This window comes from Notechis scutatus, chromosome 4, assembly GCF_049901735.1.
Source record: "Notechis scutatus isolate UNSWTSFEM ecotype Mainland chromosome 4, rNotScu1.2, whole genome shotgun sequence".
In the NCBI taxonomy this organism is placed as follows: domain Eukaryota; kingdom Metazoa; phylum Chordata; class Lepidosauria; order Squamata; family Elapidae; genus Notechis; species Notechis scutatus.
The window spans coordinates 163,698,306-163,714,653 of record NC_142012.1 but is presented as its reverse complement, the minus strand read 5'-3'; the positions used below and the strand labels follow the sequence as shown (position 1 = coordinate 163,714,653).

Sequence of the window (16,348 nt, the reverse complement as noted above, 5' to 3'; positions counted from 1 at the left end):
TTGAAGTTGCCATTTGTTTGCCCATTCTGATACATAGTCAAGGTCTTTTTGAAGGGTAGCAGTGTTGTCGGTGGTGTTGAATAGCTTTACATCATCAGCGAAGAGAACACAGTTGCTCTTAATATGATGTCATAACACAGCTAAACCTCCAGTTGACCTTAATGACCAGCTGTCTGCAAGGAGTATAAATCTTTCCATTCCCCTCCATCCAGTCAGAGCTGAAGAAGCTTCTTGGATGAGAAGGAAAACATCTTCAAAAAGAACCCAGAAAGTCCAATTGCCTCTTGAAAAAGCACCTTTGAGACAACTATGACTAGGATGACTCAGAATCTCCATAGACATATACATCCTTGACTGACACCGTTATTGGTACTAATTTTCTCTTAGAGTATTATGCATTCCTGTGTGTGTACCTTAGTCATTCCCATCTTCAAAAAGGGAGACCCCAGCCTAGTTGAAAATTACAGACCAATCTCTTTATGCTGCGTCATCTGTAAAGTCATGGAATCAATGATTAACCAATCCATTATCTTCCACTTAGAGACAAACAACCTACTCTCTAATAAACAATTTAGTTTCAGAAAAAAACTATCCTGTAATCTGCAACTCTTACACTGCAAAAACATATGGACTACACAACTCGATCAGGGCAAAGCAATAGATGCAATCTACATAGACTTCTAAAGCTTTTGATTCAGTGGTACACAACAAACTACTACTAAAACTAAAATCTTATGGCATCTCTGGACACCTGCATAACTGGATAGAAGTATTCCTGTCAAACAGGCAACAAATGGTCAAAATTGGGAGCGTCCTATCAAATTCTGTACCTGTCAACAGTGGTGTCCCCCAGGGCAGTGTTCTAGGACCAACTCTCTTCATACTCTACATAAATGACCGCTGTGATCATATTAAGAGCAACTACGTTCTTTTCGCTGATGATGTAAAGCTATTCAACACCACAGACAATATTGCTACCCTTCAAAAAGACCTCAACTATGAATCAGAATGGTCAAACATAAGTTTTGGTACTGACTAAATAGAAGCAAAGAACAATATTAAGTGAATAGAAATATAGAGGAAACATTTATCATAATAGCTACTATTTGAATAAGTGTATGCTTTTTATGGTGTTTAAGTTTAAGCCTTTTTGGGAATAGCACACAGTTTGTAAGGGTGTGGCTGCACTGTTGCTCTTACAACAGGTACTTCATTGAGTTTTTTCACTCCTTCAGGCAACTGGAAGCTGAAGGTCCTCAACAAGTTGGTCAGAAAGATGAAAATCTCAATTCTTGCTAGCAGCTCTCCCACACATATACGTTGACCTGGTGATGAGACAAAGCATTCGTAAAGTGAATAATAATCATTTCTCTAGAGTATATCCCATTAGCAAGGGAATCTGAAAAGATCCATAACAGATGAAATCGATTTTCACGTTGAGTTCTGATATTTTCTAGCAGATTCAATTCCTAGTGCTGCCTAGGAATTGAGGAGAAATAGTCCAGGATGTCAGCTTTTCTGTGGCTGCCATGGATCTGTCTCAACTATTATTGGACCCCAGAAGCTGTTGTTTTGTTTCTATCTGAACAAGAGCCAGGATAACTCTTATAGCCATAGATGGATGTGGATGCCATTATGTTGGATGGAAATCAATCTCTGCAATAATTGGAGATTACTTTCTGCAGACCATGTTCTGCAGGGATGAAGGGCCACTAAAACATTATCCCATGTTTAATATTTTCTACCACCCAAGGTAGGAGATAGAAAGCTCTAGCTCTCCTCGCTTAAAATCTCTTCAGATGCCTTTTAGCTGCCTGGGAAAATATCTGTGTAGATTCTCAAGCATCCAGATCATGGTTGTCTCAAAGGTGCTTTTTCAAGAGACAACCAGACAGTTTTTTCTTTGAAGATGTTCTCATCCAAGAAGATCAATTCTCATCCAAGAAGATTCTTCAGCTCTGACTGAATGGTGGAGGATGGAAGGATTTGCTGCAAGGAATATAATAACTCTGTGGTCCAGATCATCAGTAAAAAACTACAATTAACTGAGTGTTCTTTGGATTTAACTAATAATTCTCCCCAAACACCAGAGATACAACCTTATCCATATTTTACAAAGCTCCAATACTAGAATTGCTGTCTAACTATCCAGACTCTCTTAGCTTTTAAACCAAGGATTCCTTGGTTTCCTGTTCAGACCATGATGACCTCAGAACATCTCAGGGGTGTGGATGGTGATAATCTATAAGTAATAAGCTGCTTTGGGCTTATAGATGTACCTATTCCAAATGGCAGAAATTCTTCCCGTTCAATGAACTTCCCATCCTTATCTAAAAAGTGATTTGGGTTGAATTCTTCAGGTGTCTCCCATTGTTCAGGATCAAGAAGAACGGAGCGCAGGTCTAGGACAATAGCAGCCCCCTGTTAAGAAAAAGAGATTATTAAGTAGACCAGTTTCATAAGTGAAAAAGGCCGAAAAGTTCAAACAACATTGATTAAACATTTGATTTTACTTTGCCTTTATGGACTCACATTTCTACATTTCCATAGCAGTTTCAGAGAGCAGTAGCTGCTCAATGTTTAGCTTCATTCTTCCATTTTTTCCATTAAAACCATGAAGGGGCTGCCTATTTATCACATCAGATTGCCCCGAGAAATGGACAAAGTCCAGATATGACTACAATTCTGAAGTTCAGCCATTAATCACTTATCATCTTCCTAGAATAAATAGAAAATGCTAATGGTTCTAGCATTAAAATCTGAGAGGTGTTTGGATTTAAACTCATAATCCATCCCCCACAAGAGTTTGCTATTCTTGGCTATTTGATTTTACATGACTACATTGGTAGTTATGAACAGAGAGCACATGTCATATTTTGCTTTTCCCTCCATGCTGTACTGCAATACAACCTGAACATGTTCCTCACCTTTGGAATGTGGTAATCCCTGATCTTCACATCCTTTGTATTTTGCCTGGGAAGCCCAGCTGTCAAGATATATCTTACGCGCTGTATTTCATGAATCACAGCATTGGTGTAGGGCAGCTTCTTCCGATCCTGATAGGAAATTGACCGTGAGAATTCACACACATCTTCAATCTCTTTCTGGACTTTCTCTAGAAAAAATGATGGAAATAGATGCTTTATTTTGTTCATTCAAGCCTGTTCCACCAATGTTCTGGCCTTCTTCAAGTTATTGTCAGCTTCTGGGCTCCACGTCGATTGGAATTCCAAATTTGCAGTCCCATTTGTACCTCCAATGCCAATTGCCATCTCAATGACCTTTATGCTGCTACTTGCACCAGACCACCTGACCGAGGACTCCAAATCAATCTCTGATCTCTGGGCATTGCACTCTTCCTGCTGGTCTTTGATCCCAGCCATGTACTTCACTGCCAAGGTCCCTATTGACTTTCTTGATCAGTTTTGGCTTCCAGTCCCTGCTTGTCATTCTTCAGGACTGCAGCTCCGACACCAAGCTGGCTCTTCAATACACCTCCATTAACCTTTTGGCCTTAGCAAACACTCTCTACCTTGACCTCCAGACTGGTAATGTCTTCTGACTGGCACTAGGTTAGACTTAGAGTTGGCTCACTACCTGCTACCAAACCCTCATTATGCTACCCCTCCCATGCACACAGGTTCACAATGGAAAGTTCAAAGGTTATTATTCAAAATCCCAGTTTTAGGGGTAAACCAAATGTCGATTACCAAGCTCAGCATGAGACAAAATCTCAACAAGATTCAGTCCAAGAAATGCCAAACAAAGTCCAAATCCAGTTCTAAATCCACACCCAAGGTTACAAATCAAGTGACAAAGAACAGGAGGTAAGAACCTGGACACATTGTTCGGGAAACACCCATTACTTTGGGCAGGATTAAATAGGCAATGCCAGTACAGTCCCTCACAATGGGTGAGATTCCTTCATCGTTAATAACCTGGCCAACCAGCATTGTGCCTGTCTCCATGCACATCCTTGGATCAGGAGGAGGTATGGACTCCACCTCCTTATCCTCACTTGACTGTGGGCAGATCAGAGGTGGTATTCAACCGGTCGTGGAAATTTCGAGGAATTCAGAGAACCGGCAAATACTACCTGTTTCCCTTCCCTTCCCCTGCCATGCCCACCAAGCCACGCCCACATGTAGTGAAACAATTTGAATCCCACCACTGGGGCAGATGCTCATTCTTCCTGTCTGGGTCATCCAGACTCATGTGCCACAGCTGCGGCTCCCTCAGCTCTATCTCAGCCTGTCACCCATCCAATAGTCCTGGCTGTGGCTGCCTTTTCAGGCTGGAACCCTGCGCTCTCCCATCCATCTCTCTCTGGTGCTTCCATGCTCTCTTTCCCCAAAATATCAGGACCTGGCTCATCCTCCTCTTCCTCCTCTGAATTCACATCCAGAGAGGGGTCTGCAGAAGGATCCATTACACTCATCCTGGATATGTCCCTCAATGCTGCAGACAAGGGCCCTAGTTTGGTTCTGCCCCTTCCAGCCCTCGCTTGATAGATTTCTGCATTGAAAGCGTGAAATCTGACCTGATTTGCACGGATTTCCAGTTTCTAGTTCCTCACTGAATATTTTATTGAGGATTCAAAGTAGGCTCTCTGTTTATTTATTTAGCATATGGTAGCCTTTCTGTATGTACATTCTTTGTTTTCCTTTAATCCTGCTAAATTCATACTCCTGCTTATAGAATCAAGAATCTACATTGGAAATTATTACAAAGAATAGGTTTAAAATAATTTCTGTGAATTTGAAAACCTGGAGTAACTTTTGTTGCACTAGGTTGCACTAGCCATGTCTGTCTCACCTTGGATGTTAGGATGATTGGTCAAAAGGAGAAGTGCCCACATCAGAGTAAGCATGGTTGTCTCTGTTCCAGCAATAAAAAAATCAAAAATACATAGAGCCAGGTTCTCTTCTCTGTAGGTAGATTTGGAGTCATTCCTGCTCTGATGTTTAAAATGGAAAATGAAAATTACAATGAATTCTATGCAGATTTCTGTAGTTATTTTTTATCTCTGTATCTCAAGTCTAGAGAATAAATACATTCCTGGTGGTTATGTAGGAATATCAGTGCAGGAAAGTAATACTTCAACTGGTAGATTCACATTAAGACACTGTCTTAGCTAAGCTCAAAGTGATGCATATGACTGCTTTAATTATCAGTTTTTGTGGCTATTATGCCACACCAGGATAATTTATGCAATTTTTAAAAAAAGGGTAATCCTCAACTTACTATCATTTGGTGATTGTTCAAAGTTTCCATGGCACTGAAAAAAGTGAGTTACAAAATGGTTTTCATACCATTACAGCATCCCTACAGTCATGTGATCAAAATTCAGGTGCTTGGCAACTGGCATATATTACCGTATTTTTCGGAGTATCAGACACACTTTTTCCACCCCCAAAAGTGGGTGTAAATGTCTGTGCATGTTATACAGTGAATGTTGTCGAAGCCCCGTCCACCCACCGGCCCCCACCCTTCGGCCTCTGCCTCCCAACAATTTGCCTCCTTGCAGCAAACAGCAAACAGCCTGTTTCAGCTTCAGCACAGCTTGATTAGCACAAGCAGCTGATTGTCGGTTGGATCGGCCTCTTGACAATCAGCTGTTTCAGGCTGCAGGGATTGACATCGCCAGTTGCCGCCACCGTGCACCCCATTTTTAGCATCTGCATCCCACTTTTGGCCCCTACGCACCCTGTTTTCAGCCTCCACGTGTCATATTTTCCTCCTGTTCCGATCCCCACCGCCAAAAAAGGCAGCAGGTCATATTTTCACGGGAAGTCTTTCACTGTCTCACCTATTGGCAGCACCAACAGACCCACGAAGCAAGAGCCTGTGTGGCCACTCCCATCCACTGCTCCTGCGGCCACTTGCCACCGCTCACATGCATCATCCCCCAGCTTCCGTTTCATCATCAGAGGCCTTCATGAAAGGCCTCTGCAGCTGGGAAACGAGATCTGACATCACTTCTGATGGCAAAATTGAGGTGGGGGGCATGCCACAAACATCAATCCAGAGATCATTTCTTTCCTGAAGGCCTCTGTCAGAGAATCGGAGGCCAGGGGCAACATGCACAAGCAGCTGCAAGGCAACTCAGGTGACAGGGTGTGCAAGGCCCAGCTGCAACTGTCCAAAGGTAAGCAGCTCCATCCCCCCCATCCCCACCCTAGTTTGATTTTTGTCTGTGCACCTCGCCCCACCCAACCAGGTGCATCAGAGTGGGTGGGGTCTTAACTAGAGGTTGTTTTGGGGAGCATGTGTAAAAATCAAGCTAGGGCTTATTTTCTGAGTAGGGCTTATTTTCTGAAAACATGGTAGGTACAAATAGAAATATGCATTATTTCCATAGCAAGGAAGATAAAGCAGGAGTAGTTAAAGGGATTATTTTATTCAAAAAGGAAAATATGTTTTTATTTGGATATCACTTCTGGAATTTGTACTTGTGAAGAAAAAAAAAGACGAAACTTTGACTTTGGTTTTGTTGATTAGAAGGATTTGGTATTATAGGAATGGCTAGTTATATATTAATGTGTAAAAGCAAACAGTTGAGGTTGGAGTGTGTTTACCTTGTAGTGTGCTATGAAGAGTTGGAAGTCAATGCCCCTTTTCTTCCTTTTTCTCTTTCCCCCGTGTCTCACACCCCCTTTCCCCCGCTCCCTTGCATCTCTTAATTTCCTATTTTTTTCTTCTCTTCCTTGTATTTTATATAATAAAATAAAACCTTAATAATAAAAAAGACTGCAGAACTACAATATAACTCTTATTTAGAAGTATTAACATGGGGTAAATTCAGAATAGGAGTTGAATGAAAAAGAAAGAAAAATCCAGTGAACCAATTTCAGTAGCCCGTCCTGTTTGGTTATGGCAAGGATTATAATAATTCCTTGTTTATGTTTATACCTTGTCAATCTGAAGAAGATAGTAATCAATGAAATCTTGTGGCTCATGCAGAGCGCTGGATTTCTTGTGCTTTTCTATTTCCTGCTTTGCAAAGGAAGTGATCACCTCTATGGAAGCCAAGGCCTCCTTGTGAAAGCCTGGGAGGTAGCTCATTAATCGTGGGAGCAGAACAAACAACTAATAGAAATGGAAAAGGAAAAGATTATTTATTTCTCCACTACAACTAAAGAAGACTCTAAGCAGCTCACAGTAATAGACCACACTTAATAAACAAAGAGAAACATTGCAAGCACTTTAAAACATGGCACCATACATGGTGGCAGATCTCAAAAATCTTCTAGAAAAGCCGTTCCCGAATTCTTGTAGAAAAGAATGATAAAGACAGATTGATTATTATAAAGCTATTATAAATTTCTCTTATTTTCTCATTGTCTCCAAGAGACTTTGTAAATATGGTTACCCTTGGCTAACTAAGCCATGATTCAAAAAATTAGATCAACTGGATTCACATGCCAAGCTAAATCATATATTAACTAAATGGGTTGGATTTTCAATCTGCTAGCTTTTCATAACAGAACAACAGAGTTGGAAGAGACCTTGTAGGTCTTCTAATCCAACCCCCTCTTCAAGCAGGAGACTGTATATATCATTTCAAACAATGGCTGTCCAATCTCTTAAAATTACCCTGTGATGGAACACCCATAACATCTGAAGGCAAGCAATTCTGCATGTTCTCCCTGTCAGGAAATTTCTTCTTAACTCTAGATAGGTTCTCTCCTTGATTAGTCTCCATCCATTGCTTCTTTTCCTGCCTTCAGGTGCTTTGGAGAACAGATTGACCCCCTCTTCTATGTGGCTGCCCCTCAGATATTGAAACACTGCTATCATGTCATCCCTAGTCCTTCTTTTCAATAGATTAGTCATATCCAAATCCTGCAACTGTTCTTCATATATTTTATCCTCCACACCAACCCCCATCTCGATCATTCTAGTTCTCTTTTCGGCATTCTTTCCAGAGTCACAGTTTAAACATGGGGTGGGCAGTCATCTAGTGGTGATATTGAAATGATGGTTTTTTTTTTCATGGGCAGGACCACTTTGCTATAGTGGTTAATGCACCAATCTAGTAACTGAGCTATTGTGAATACTAGTCCTAACGCAAGCACTAAGTCAACTGGGTGACAGTGGACAAGTCCCTCTCTCTCAGCCCTAGGAAGTAGGCAATGGCCAACCGCTTCCAAAACCTGGACTGCAAAGACTTCTCCAGGCTTTTGCCTTGAGTCAAGACTGATTCCAGGACAGACACACTACTGGGAATAATAGTACCATGCAATAGATGATTTCCAATGCTTCCTTCATGGATTCCATTCATGTTTACATGAAATTACATAGAAATTTACATAGAAACATAGGTTTGGGGGGAGCTTAAATATAAAACATGACTCACCCCATGAAAAAAGCTACCAGAGAATTTCACAATAGTTTCGAGGGCTTTAATTAACTTCTGGAAGTTTTCATCGTCAGGAGCAAACTGATGTCCAAAACTCAAAGCACAGATGACATTAGAAACTGCATTTATTACTGGAAGTGATGGGTCAAATGGCTGCCCTGGAAATGAAGGTATTTTATAATGAATTTTTAAGGAACAGGGCTTGTAAGAGGATGAAGAAAGAGAATTGGGAACTCTGCCAAATGTTTCAAAAAGTTAAAAAAAATCAAATCAAAGACATATGTTCTTTTTTGAAATACACAGAATGGGAAAAAAATTCTGCAGTCAGAGACCTGAGCCATTACCCAAAATTACATACCCTTTGTCTGTCTAAATATCTCCACCAATGTCTGAGCTCCATCTTCTATTTGATGCTCAATGCTTTTCTTCCCCAGGCCCAGCTTCCGCAGAGCAGTGATGCCAATGTGTCGCTGCTGTTTCCAGGTGTGGCCATTGGAGAGAACAATTCCTGAAGGCATTATCAGATAGAGATAAATGATTCTTGATGACATTCATGTTAAAAAAAAACACCAGTTCTAGTTCTTGTAAAATATGTCTCTGGATTTCAGGTGGGAGTACCAAACCCTTCTGGCATATTGCCATTTTATAAGATTCTAAATTGTTATCTAATTATTTACTAAACAAATAATTCCCTCAACACTGTCCAACTATTTACAAAGTCTGCACTACTATTACTATTAATCTTCTCATCACTCATTACCCATCCCTTCCCACTGTACCTTTGTCGCTTGTATCCTTATGATTTATATTGATTGTTCCTAGTATGCCATCCTTGTGTTGATGCAACCTAGAACTGCACTGGCTTTTTGGCAGCTGCAGCACACACCATCTCATACTTAAGAGGTGATCAACTAGAACACTTAGACCCCTCTCACAAGCACTACTTTTGAGCCAGGCACCATCTTTTCTATACTTATGCATCTGGTTTTTTTTTTTTTTTGACTAGGTGCAGGACCTAATGTTTCCCACCTGTGAACTACATCTTATTGGATAAGGCCCAATGCTCAAGTCTGTCAAGATCCTTCTGCATCTTGAGCCTATCTTCTAATGTATTGGCTATCCCCCCCCCCCATGTGGTGTCATCTTCAAATTTGATGAGTTTACCTTCTATCCCATCTATAAATTAGAATAAAAATAGAGTTAGAAATACATTATTCCATTCTCTTTAATAAAACAAAGGATAGAGGTGTAAGAATTCTAGCAAGTCTACTAATTTTCATTTTAGAACACACTCACCCCATTCTCCAAATATACAATTCCACAGTGACGATGTGGAGAATGAAAGGATTTAACGACTAAGTGACTGCAAGAAATATAAATCCTCCCACCCTGCACCATTCAGTCAGAAATGAAGAAAATTATTGGATGAGAAGCGAAACATCTTCAAGGAAACTGAAAGTCCAGTTGCCTTCTGAAAAAGCACCTTTGGAATAATCAAATTTATCATTCAATTTGGTGTGAATGTATTCATAAAAGGAACTATTCCATAGGGGAATATAGAAGGATGGTGAAAACAGAGGGGGGGAGAGAGAAAGGGAGAGAGAGAGGCAGAGAAGCAGAGGGAGGTAGGGAGAGAGAGAGAGAGAGAGAGAGAGAGAGAGAGAGGGAGAGGGAGAGGGAGAGAGAGAGAGAGAGAGAGAGAGAGAGAGAGATAGAGATAGAGATTTCCGCCCTTAGTATGAAAACAAAAGTATGATGCTAATTACAAAAATTCAAACTTATTATCTGGCAGATTGAGAAATTGAAAGCCTAAATGACTGCAGTAATAAAAGACCCCAGAAACCAAAGTACTGCTAACTTTTAAAAAGATGATCAATTCATAATATTACACAAATGTTGCTTTCTGTGCAATTCCTTTGGAATGGCCTTGCACTCATTTACTCACTTCCTGCTCAATTTAGGATCTATCAAGAACCAACTCCTGTTGCCTTAACTTTTTTCTTTTTTAAACTGTTTTCTTCTCTTTTTTAGTTGTAGTTTATATTAGTATTGAATGTGGTTATTTAAATTGTTAGTTTGATTTCAAGCAAGATCATTAAAGCTGTGATTTTATTCCAATTTTGGAAATGTTATTAGCTTAGAATAGATCCCAATTGAATCTAATTCCATGACTATGTGGGTAATCGATATGAAAGCAATGCTTTTAGGTGGGTTGATCACATAGAGAAAATTGGTTAAAATCAAATTAGCAAAATTTGAAGAAAATGGCCAAATTTGAAGGAAGAGGACAAATATTACTCAAAAAGAAAGGACTAAAACGATAAAGGAAAATTGAGAGTTTTAGTTGAGTGGGGATGTTGAGAACCTCAGAAGAAAAAGATGGATGTGTAGTGAAAAAAAAGTAAATGTCTAAAAATACAGTATATGAATGTAATGAACCAGATAGAATGCAATGGAGATGTATAATAATTTGGTATAAAGTGGATTATAGCTATATATATCTTTGCTTATTTCATGCCATTAAGTCATTTTGTTGAATATCTCTTACTTCCCACCCCCTCATGCTATGTATAATATCACCAAAAATATAATAGTCTGATGGTTATTTAGGTACAATTTCTTATGACTTGCTCTTACCCCTTCCATTCCCTGAAGTACTCAAGAATGCATAGTCTGGTCGATCAGAGAATTCTTCTGGGAAGCTGGTCATTGCTTCTTTCACAGTTTTGAATCCAGACAGCACTACTACAAGGTAAGGTCCAGCCCACAAAGAGTATATATTTCCATATTGTTTTGCAGGCTGCCAAGTGAATCAAAGTTGAGAAATGTTACAATCAAATAAAACAGATTATTTATAGTTAATGCACCAGAGTATACTTTATAATAAAATAAAGTATTTTAATAACAATAAAATACACTCTTTTCTAAATCTTCAATTTCAAGATCTTTCACCATATGCAATTGTCTGCTCTTTAGAAACTTATTTTCTCTAAGATTCCTGCTCAGAACTTTTGTTCTTGTGCTTCATTTATTTTCCTCAGATGTTCCTTTCTCTATGTTTCTACCTGAAATTCTAGCAATTATGGGATACCCTGAAGAATTGTTCTACATCTGATGGGTTTTAATCTGAATTAAAATTGGTCACAAGAGCAGTACTATCTATATGAGCTATTGGATAATTTGTTAAAATAATTGATCAAATTTCTCTTTTTGGGGAGGGTGTAATTTTTATTTTATTCAAAAGAAAGGTTAAAGTACAGAACTAAAAAAAAACGGAAAACTGCAAAACAAACAAGACATTTTAAAAAGTGCATTACAAAAAGAAAAAACAACAACACACATACACATATTATTCCCCTCAGTTGTATACTGATTAATTCACTGTTATTAGTTTCCCACCCATTGCGAAACAGGCTCCCAAAATTTTTAAATTAAATCTATTTGCAAATTATTAATCTGTCATCTATATATTATATTAATGAAAAAAAAGTTAACAAGAAGAACAACAATAATAATAATAAGGGCAAGATTAAAGCTTTAAACCCCTCTGTTAACAAACTGCTATTTTAATCAACTCATAGAAAATTTATCATGGCATCTTATCTATCCCAAATTGTTCCAGAAGTTAACAAAGATTCATCAAGATTAAATATACACATTTGTTTCTAAATACCATCTCTTATTAACTGTTGTCTGATTAAATATAATAAATTCAATCTCCCATAGACCTCTCCTATGGTCTATCTTCCCATAGAAGTCCAGATCAAATTGTTTTCCAGTTAAATGTGATAAATCCATTCCTCAATTGTCTTCAATCCTTCTAGGGAAAACCAATTTTTCACTTCTCCACTCAGTTAGGTTTCTCCTTTTGTAAAATAATTCAGGGAGGCATGTGCAATTAACTCAGTTATTTCTAAGTCTGTACAGTTCATATTTTCTTCCAATGAATCTGCTGCTTTCGAATCACATTCCTTTTGTGAATCTAATGTATCCACAGCTATATGCATCTGAATATTTTCCATAGCTACTATCATTTCATCAAACTTTTTAAGTTTTTAAAAAGGCTTTCAACTAGGAATTCCAAGTTTTCCAAACGTTTTTAGATATCCACCATATTTGCTTCAGCAGCCATCTTGAGGAGAAATACTTCCTTGCAGGGGTGGGATTCTACCGATTCTGACTGGTTCTATAGAACCCCTTGTTAACTTTCTAAGCAGTTTGGAAAACCAGTTGTTAGAAGCAATCTCCTTTTGTTTTTTCCTCACCCTTATTACATTCTTGCCAGTATGCCTAGACTTCCTGTCTCCGGAGTTTCTGGAGCTTGACTTTCTTAAAAGGGAAAGGTTGTTTTAAGATTTTTACACTGCTGTTGAGAGGAAATACTTCCCTGGACAATGAGCACTTTGGAGAAATAATTGAATAACAAAGCAGAGCTGTCAGAAAGAAGCTTTTAATGACAGGGAACCAAGATGAGTGACATTCAGCAAGGCTTCTTGGCTAGCTAGAAAGAATGACATTCAAATGTGAGTTTACATACCCTTTCTGAGTTTTGATCTAAAACTGAAGGTGAAGATTAATTTTGTGCTTAGTGATGTTTAATCCTGTGTTTATTGATGGGAGAATTTCCCCTATTCAGCTTCAACAAGCAACAGCTACTGTTGTGATTTAATTATTTGTATTGTGTTTGAATTTTTTCCTGCCTCATGGTTTCTTTTTCTATCGGGGGTGGGTGGCGGGGTTGTCTTCCTTCACTGCTTTAGTACTATCTGGCACTGTCCTTTTGGGGTGAACTTCCAAGAGGCAGGATGCAAACTTGGCACTGATTTTTTTTACTGCCTTTCTGGGTGGCATGTGACCTTTCCTTAAATCTGTATAAATTCCTTAGGATATTTTGTGAGGTGAGTGAGACCAGCTGGCATCTTTAAGTGGTGCAAATGGATCTAAGGATTGCTTTTTCTGGGTGTGCTTTTTCTGGAGAGCTTAAATGACCTCTCTGCTAAAGGGTTTCACTCTATGAGTAACAGTTGGCTGCTGATAGTTATCACTGCATTTTAACTATTTTAATTCCTCAAGGTGCTCTGGCACCCTGTCTGACTTGAAATTCTGGCTTGCAGGTATTTTTAATCTAATGATTGATATTTAGGGCATCTTTTTGCAAGCAAAGAAGCTTTTTGCATTTTTGTACAGGTAATCCTTGACTTATAACAGTTCATTTAGTGACCATTCAAAGTTACAATGGCACTGAAAAAAGTGACTTATGACCATTTTTCACACTTATGACCATTGCAGCATCCCCACTGTCATGAGAGGCCAGGCGAGGAGAAGCGCCTCTTGACATGAGTGATGTCAAGTTGGCCACACCCACCCAGTCACATGACCATCAAGCCACACCCACCAACCAAGCCACACCCACAGAACTGGTTGTTAAAAAAATTGAATCCCACCCCTGGTTCCTTGTCACATATGACTCATGCACATAGTGGAAATAGATTTTGTCTAGAACTGAGATCCAGAAAGCTTTTGAAATTATTATAGAATTGCAGAATTAGAAGGGTCTAATTAGGCTACAAAATTCCACCTATTGTCTACCGCAGGAATATAGAGCAAAGCATCTTCAACAGAAGATTGCCTAGCTTCAATTGAACAAAATAACTAAACACTATTGACCTCACCCCATTCCTAAGAGGTCTGTAAGGGGCATGCATAAGTGTACCATCGTGCCTACTGTCCCTGTCCTATTGTCCCCTTTTATTCGTACCTATTTCCTGTATTCTTATTCATGTTTATACTTATACCTATTATCTTGTAAGAGATTGACAAATCAGATAAATAAATAAATAAAAATAAAATGAAGGGGAACCCATCCTCTCTCTGAAGAATTGGTTCCATTATCAAACCTTTCTGGCAAGACTGAACTAGAATCTGCCTTCTAAAAATTCAGCCCCATTATTTCACATAGTGCTCTGTGAAACAGCTATAAGCAAGTCTTACTCAGGGGTGGATTCAAATTTCTTAACAACCAGTTCTGTGGGTGTGGCCTAATTTGTGGGTGTGGCTTGGTCATGTGACTGGGTGAGTGTGGCTAGGTGGTCATGTGACTAGCAAACCAAATATAAGTGGTCCTCGCTTAATGGCAAGTTGCTTAGCAAGTGTTCTAATTTACGACTGACCTCCCTAGAGCTACTTGACCTGTTTTTGGTGTTTTGACAGCCATGCACACGCGCACACACACACAGACTTATGATCAGTTACAACATCCCACACAGTCTTGTGACTGAGGTTTTCTATGTTTTTGCCAGTTTCCAACAATTCCTTCTGGTTTCCAGCTAAAAATGCCCATTGGGGAAAATGGACTTGTTTAATAACCAATGTTTGCTTAATGACCACAAGGTTCACTTAATGACCATGGTGTTTGCCTAACCCGGGGTCTGCAACCTTAAACACTCAAAGAGCCATTTTTCTATTTTCTTTTAAACAGGTATCTCTCTCTCTTTTTCTTCCTCTTCCTTATCTCTTTTTCTTTCTTCCCTTTTCTTTCTTTCTCTCTCTCTCATCTCTGTCTCTTGTCTCTCTCTCTTTCCCTCCCTCCCTGTCTCTCTCCCTCCCTGTCTTCTCTCTTTCTCCTTCTCTCTCTTTCCCTCCCCCTCTCTTTCTTCCTATCTGTACGTGTCTCTTGTCTCTCTCTTTTTCTCCCTCTCTGTGTCTCTTGTCTCTCTTCCCCCCCCTCTCTTTCTCTCTGTGTGTGTCTTGTCTCTCTCTTCTCCCCTCTTTCTCTCTGTCTCTTGTCTCTCTCCTTCCCTTCCCCCTGTGTCTCTCTTGGTCTCTCTCTCTTTCCCTCCCTCCCTCTGTCTCTCTCTCTCTGTCTGTGGGAGGGGGGGATATAAGTCACTTTTTTCAGTGTTGTTGTAACTTTAAATGGAGGGAAAACAAATAATTGTAAGTCAAAGACTATCTGTATCTGCTGCTTTAACCTTCCAATTAACATCTAACTAAATTTCAGCTGCATCTCTGCACCAGGTGCATAGGATAATTTCCTTATTCCCAAAATGCAGGAAAATAACCCAGGCTCACAAGAAGTTGTACTTCTGCTGATCATTTGATTATTCCCAAGTCAGTAACATGAAAGAATTACCAACTTTAAAGATACTGAGCATTGTATCTCTGTATGAATTGATTTAATAAGATTCCATACTTACCACGCTCCTGTTTCTGCTTGGACAGAACCATCAAGGCACTTCTACTGGATTGTGCCTTGTACCAAGGCTCTGATTTAATGTTGCTTCCTCCTCCTCCTCCTCCTCCTCCTCCTCCTCCTCCTCCTCCTCCTCCTCCTCCTCCTCCTCCTCCTCCTCCTCCTCCTCCTCCTCCTCCTCACTAAATGCATGGATTGATCCAGTGGTGGGATACAAATTTTTTTACTACCGGTTCTGTGGGTGTGGTTTGGTGGGCATGGCAGGGAAAGGATACTGTAAAATCTTCAGTCATACGTGATATTTGCCGGTTCTCCGAACTACTCAAAATTTCCGCTACCGGTTCTCCAGAACTGATCAGAACCTGCTGAATACCACCTCTGGATTGACCTCAAATGGATGTTACCTATTTTCTACTGGTGGATTAATCTATAAAATGTAATTTAAACATCTTAAACTTAAATTTAAACATTTCATCACAAGGACATAGTGTTAGGGATATACACCCTAGCAGAATCCACAAAGCAGTCAGTCAGGCAGGCAAATATATGAGATAAACGTTGTTGTAGTTTACACTCAGTAAAACAGATACACAGTGCTACTTAAATAGTTTATTCCAGTAAGATTTATAGCATAGTCAAACAGTCCATATATCATACACTAGTTCAGTCCGTCCGGGGATTAATCAGTTGCAAAGTCCAGTGTCGAAAAAGAGTTCATTAAACTTACTAATATCAGTCCAGTAATTTATCTCTTCGCAGTAGAGATAAGAAGAAGTAAAAACTCTTTTCTTCTT

The 16,348-nt window shown here is 39.4% G+C and overlaps 1 protein-coding gene across 1 annotated transcript; it reads right to left on the bottom strand.

Moving 5' to 3' along the window:
* Window positions 1-1,032: 1,032 nt before the first annotated feature.
* LOC113428320 (cytochrome P450 2J2-like) lies at window positions 1,033-11,317 on the bottom strand. Its single transcript, XM_087962585.1, has 9 exons — window positions 11,279-11,317; window positions 11,000-11,162; window positions 8,721-8,870; window positions 8,360-8,520; window positions 6,913-7,089; window positions 4,816-4,957; window positions 2,928-3,115; window positions 2,280-2,421; window positions 1,033-1,325 (listed from the first exon to the last, which is right to left on the bottom strand). The coding sequence occupies exons 1-9, from the start codon at window positions 11,315-11,317 to the stop codon at window positions 1,141-1,143; spliced, it is 1,347 nt and encodes a 448-aa protein (XP_087818711.1). The 3' UTR covers window positions 1,033-1,140.
* Window positions 11,318-16,348: the final 5,031 nt, after the last annotated feature.

What these genes read in the sequence shown, in the direction of transcription:
- LOC113428320 (XM_087962585.1), bottom strand. Translation starts at nt 11,317, where the DNA reads ATGGTGAAAGATCTTGAAATTGAAGATTTAGAAAAGAGT. An exon ending in CTGGTAGCTTTTTTCATGGG is followed by an intron (nt 7,090 to 8,359) that starts GTGAGTCATGTT and finishes CATTTCTATTAG; the next exon opens with TTGTTTGTTCTGCTCCCACG. An exon ending in CAATCATCCTAACATCCAAG is followed by an intron (nt 3,116 to 4,815) that starts GTGAGACAGACA and finishes CATTTTTTCTAG; the next exon opens with AGAAAGTCCAGAAAGAGATT.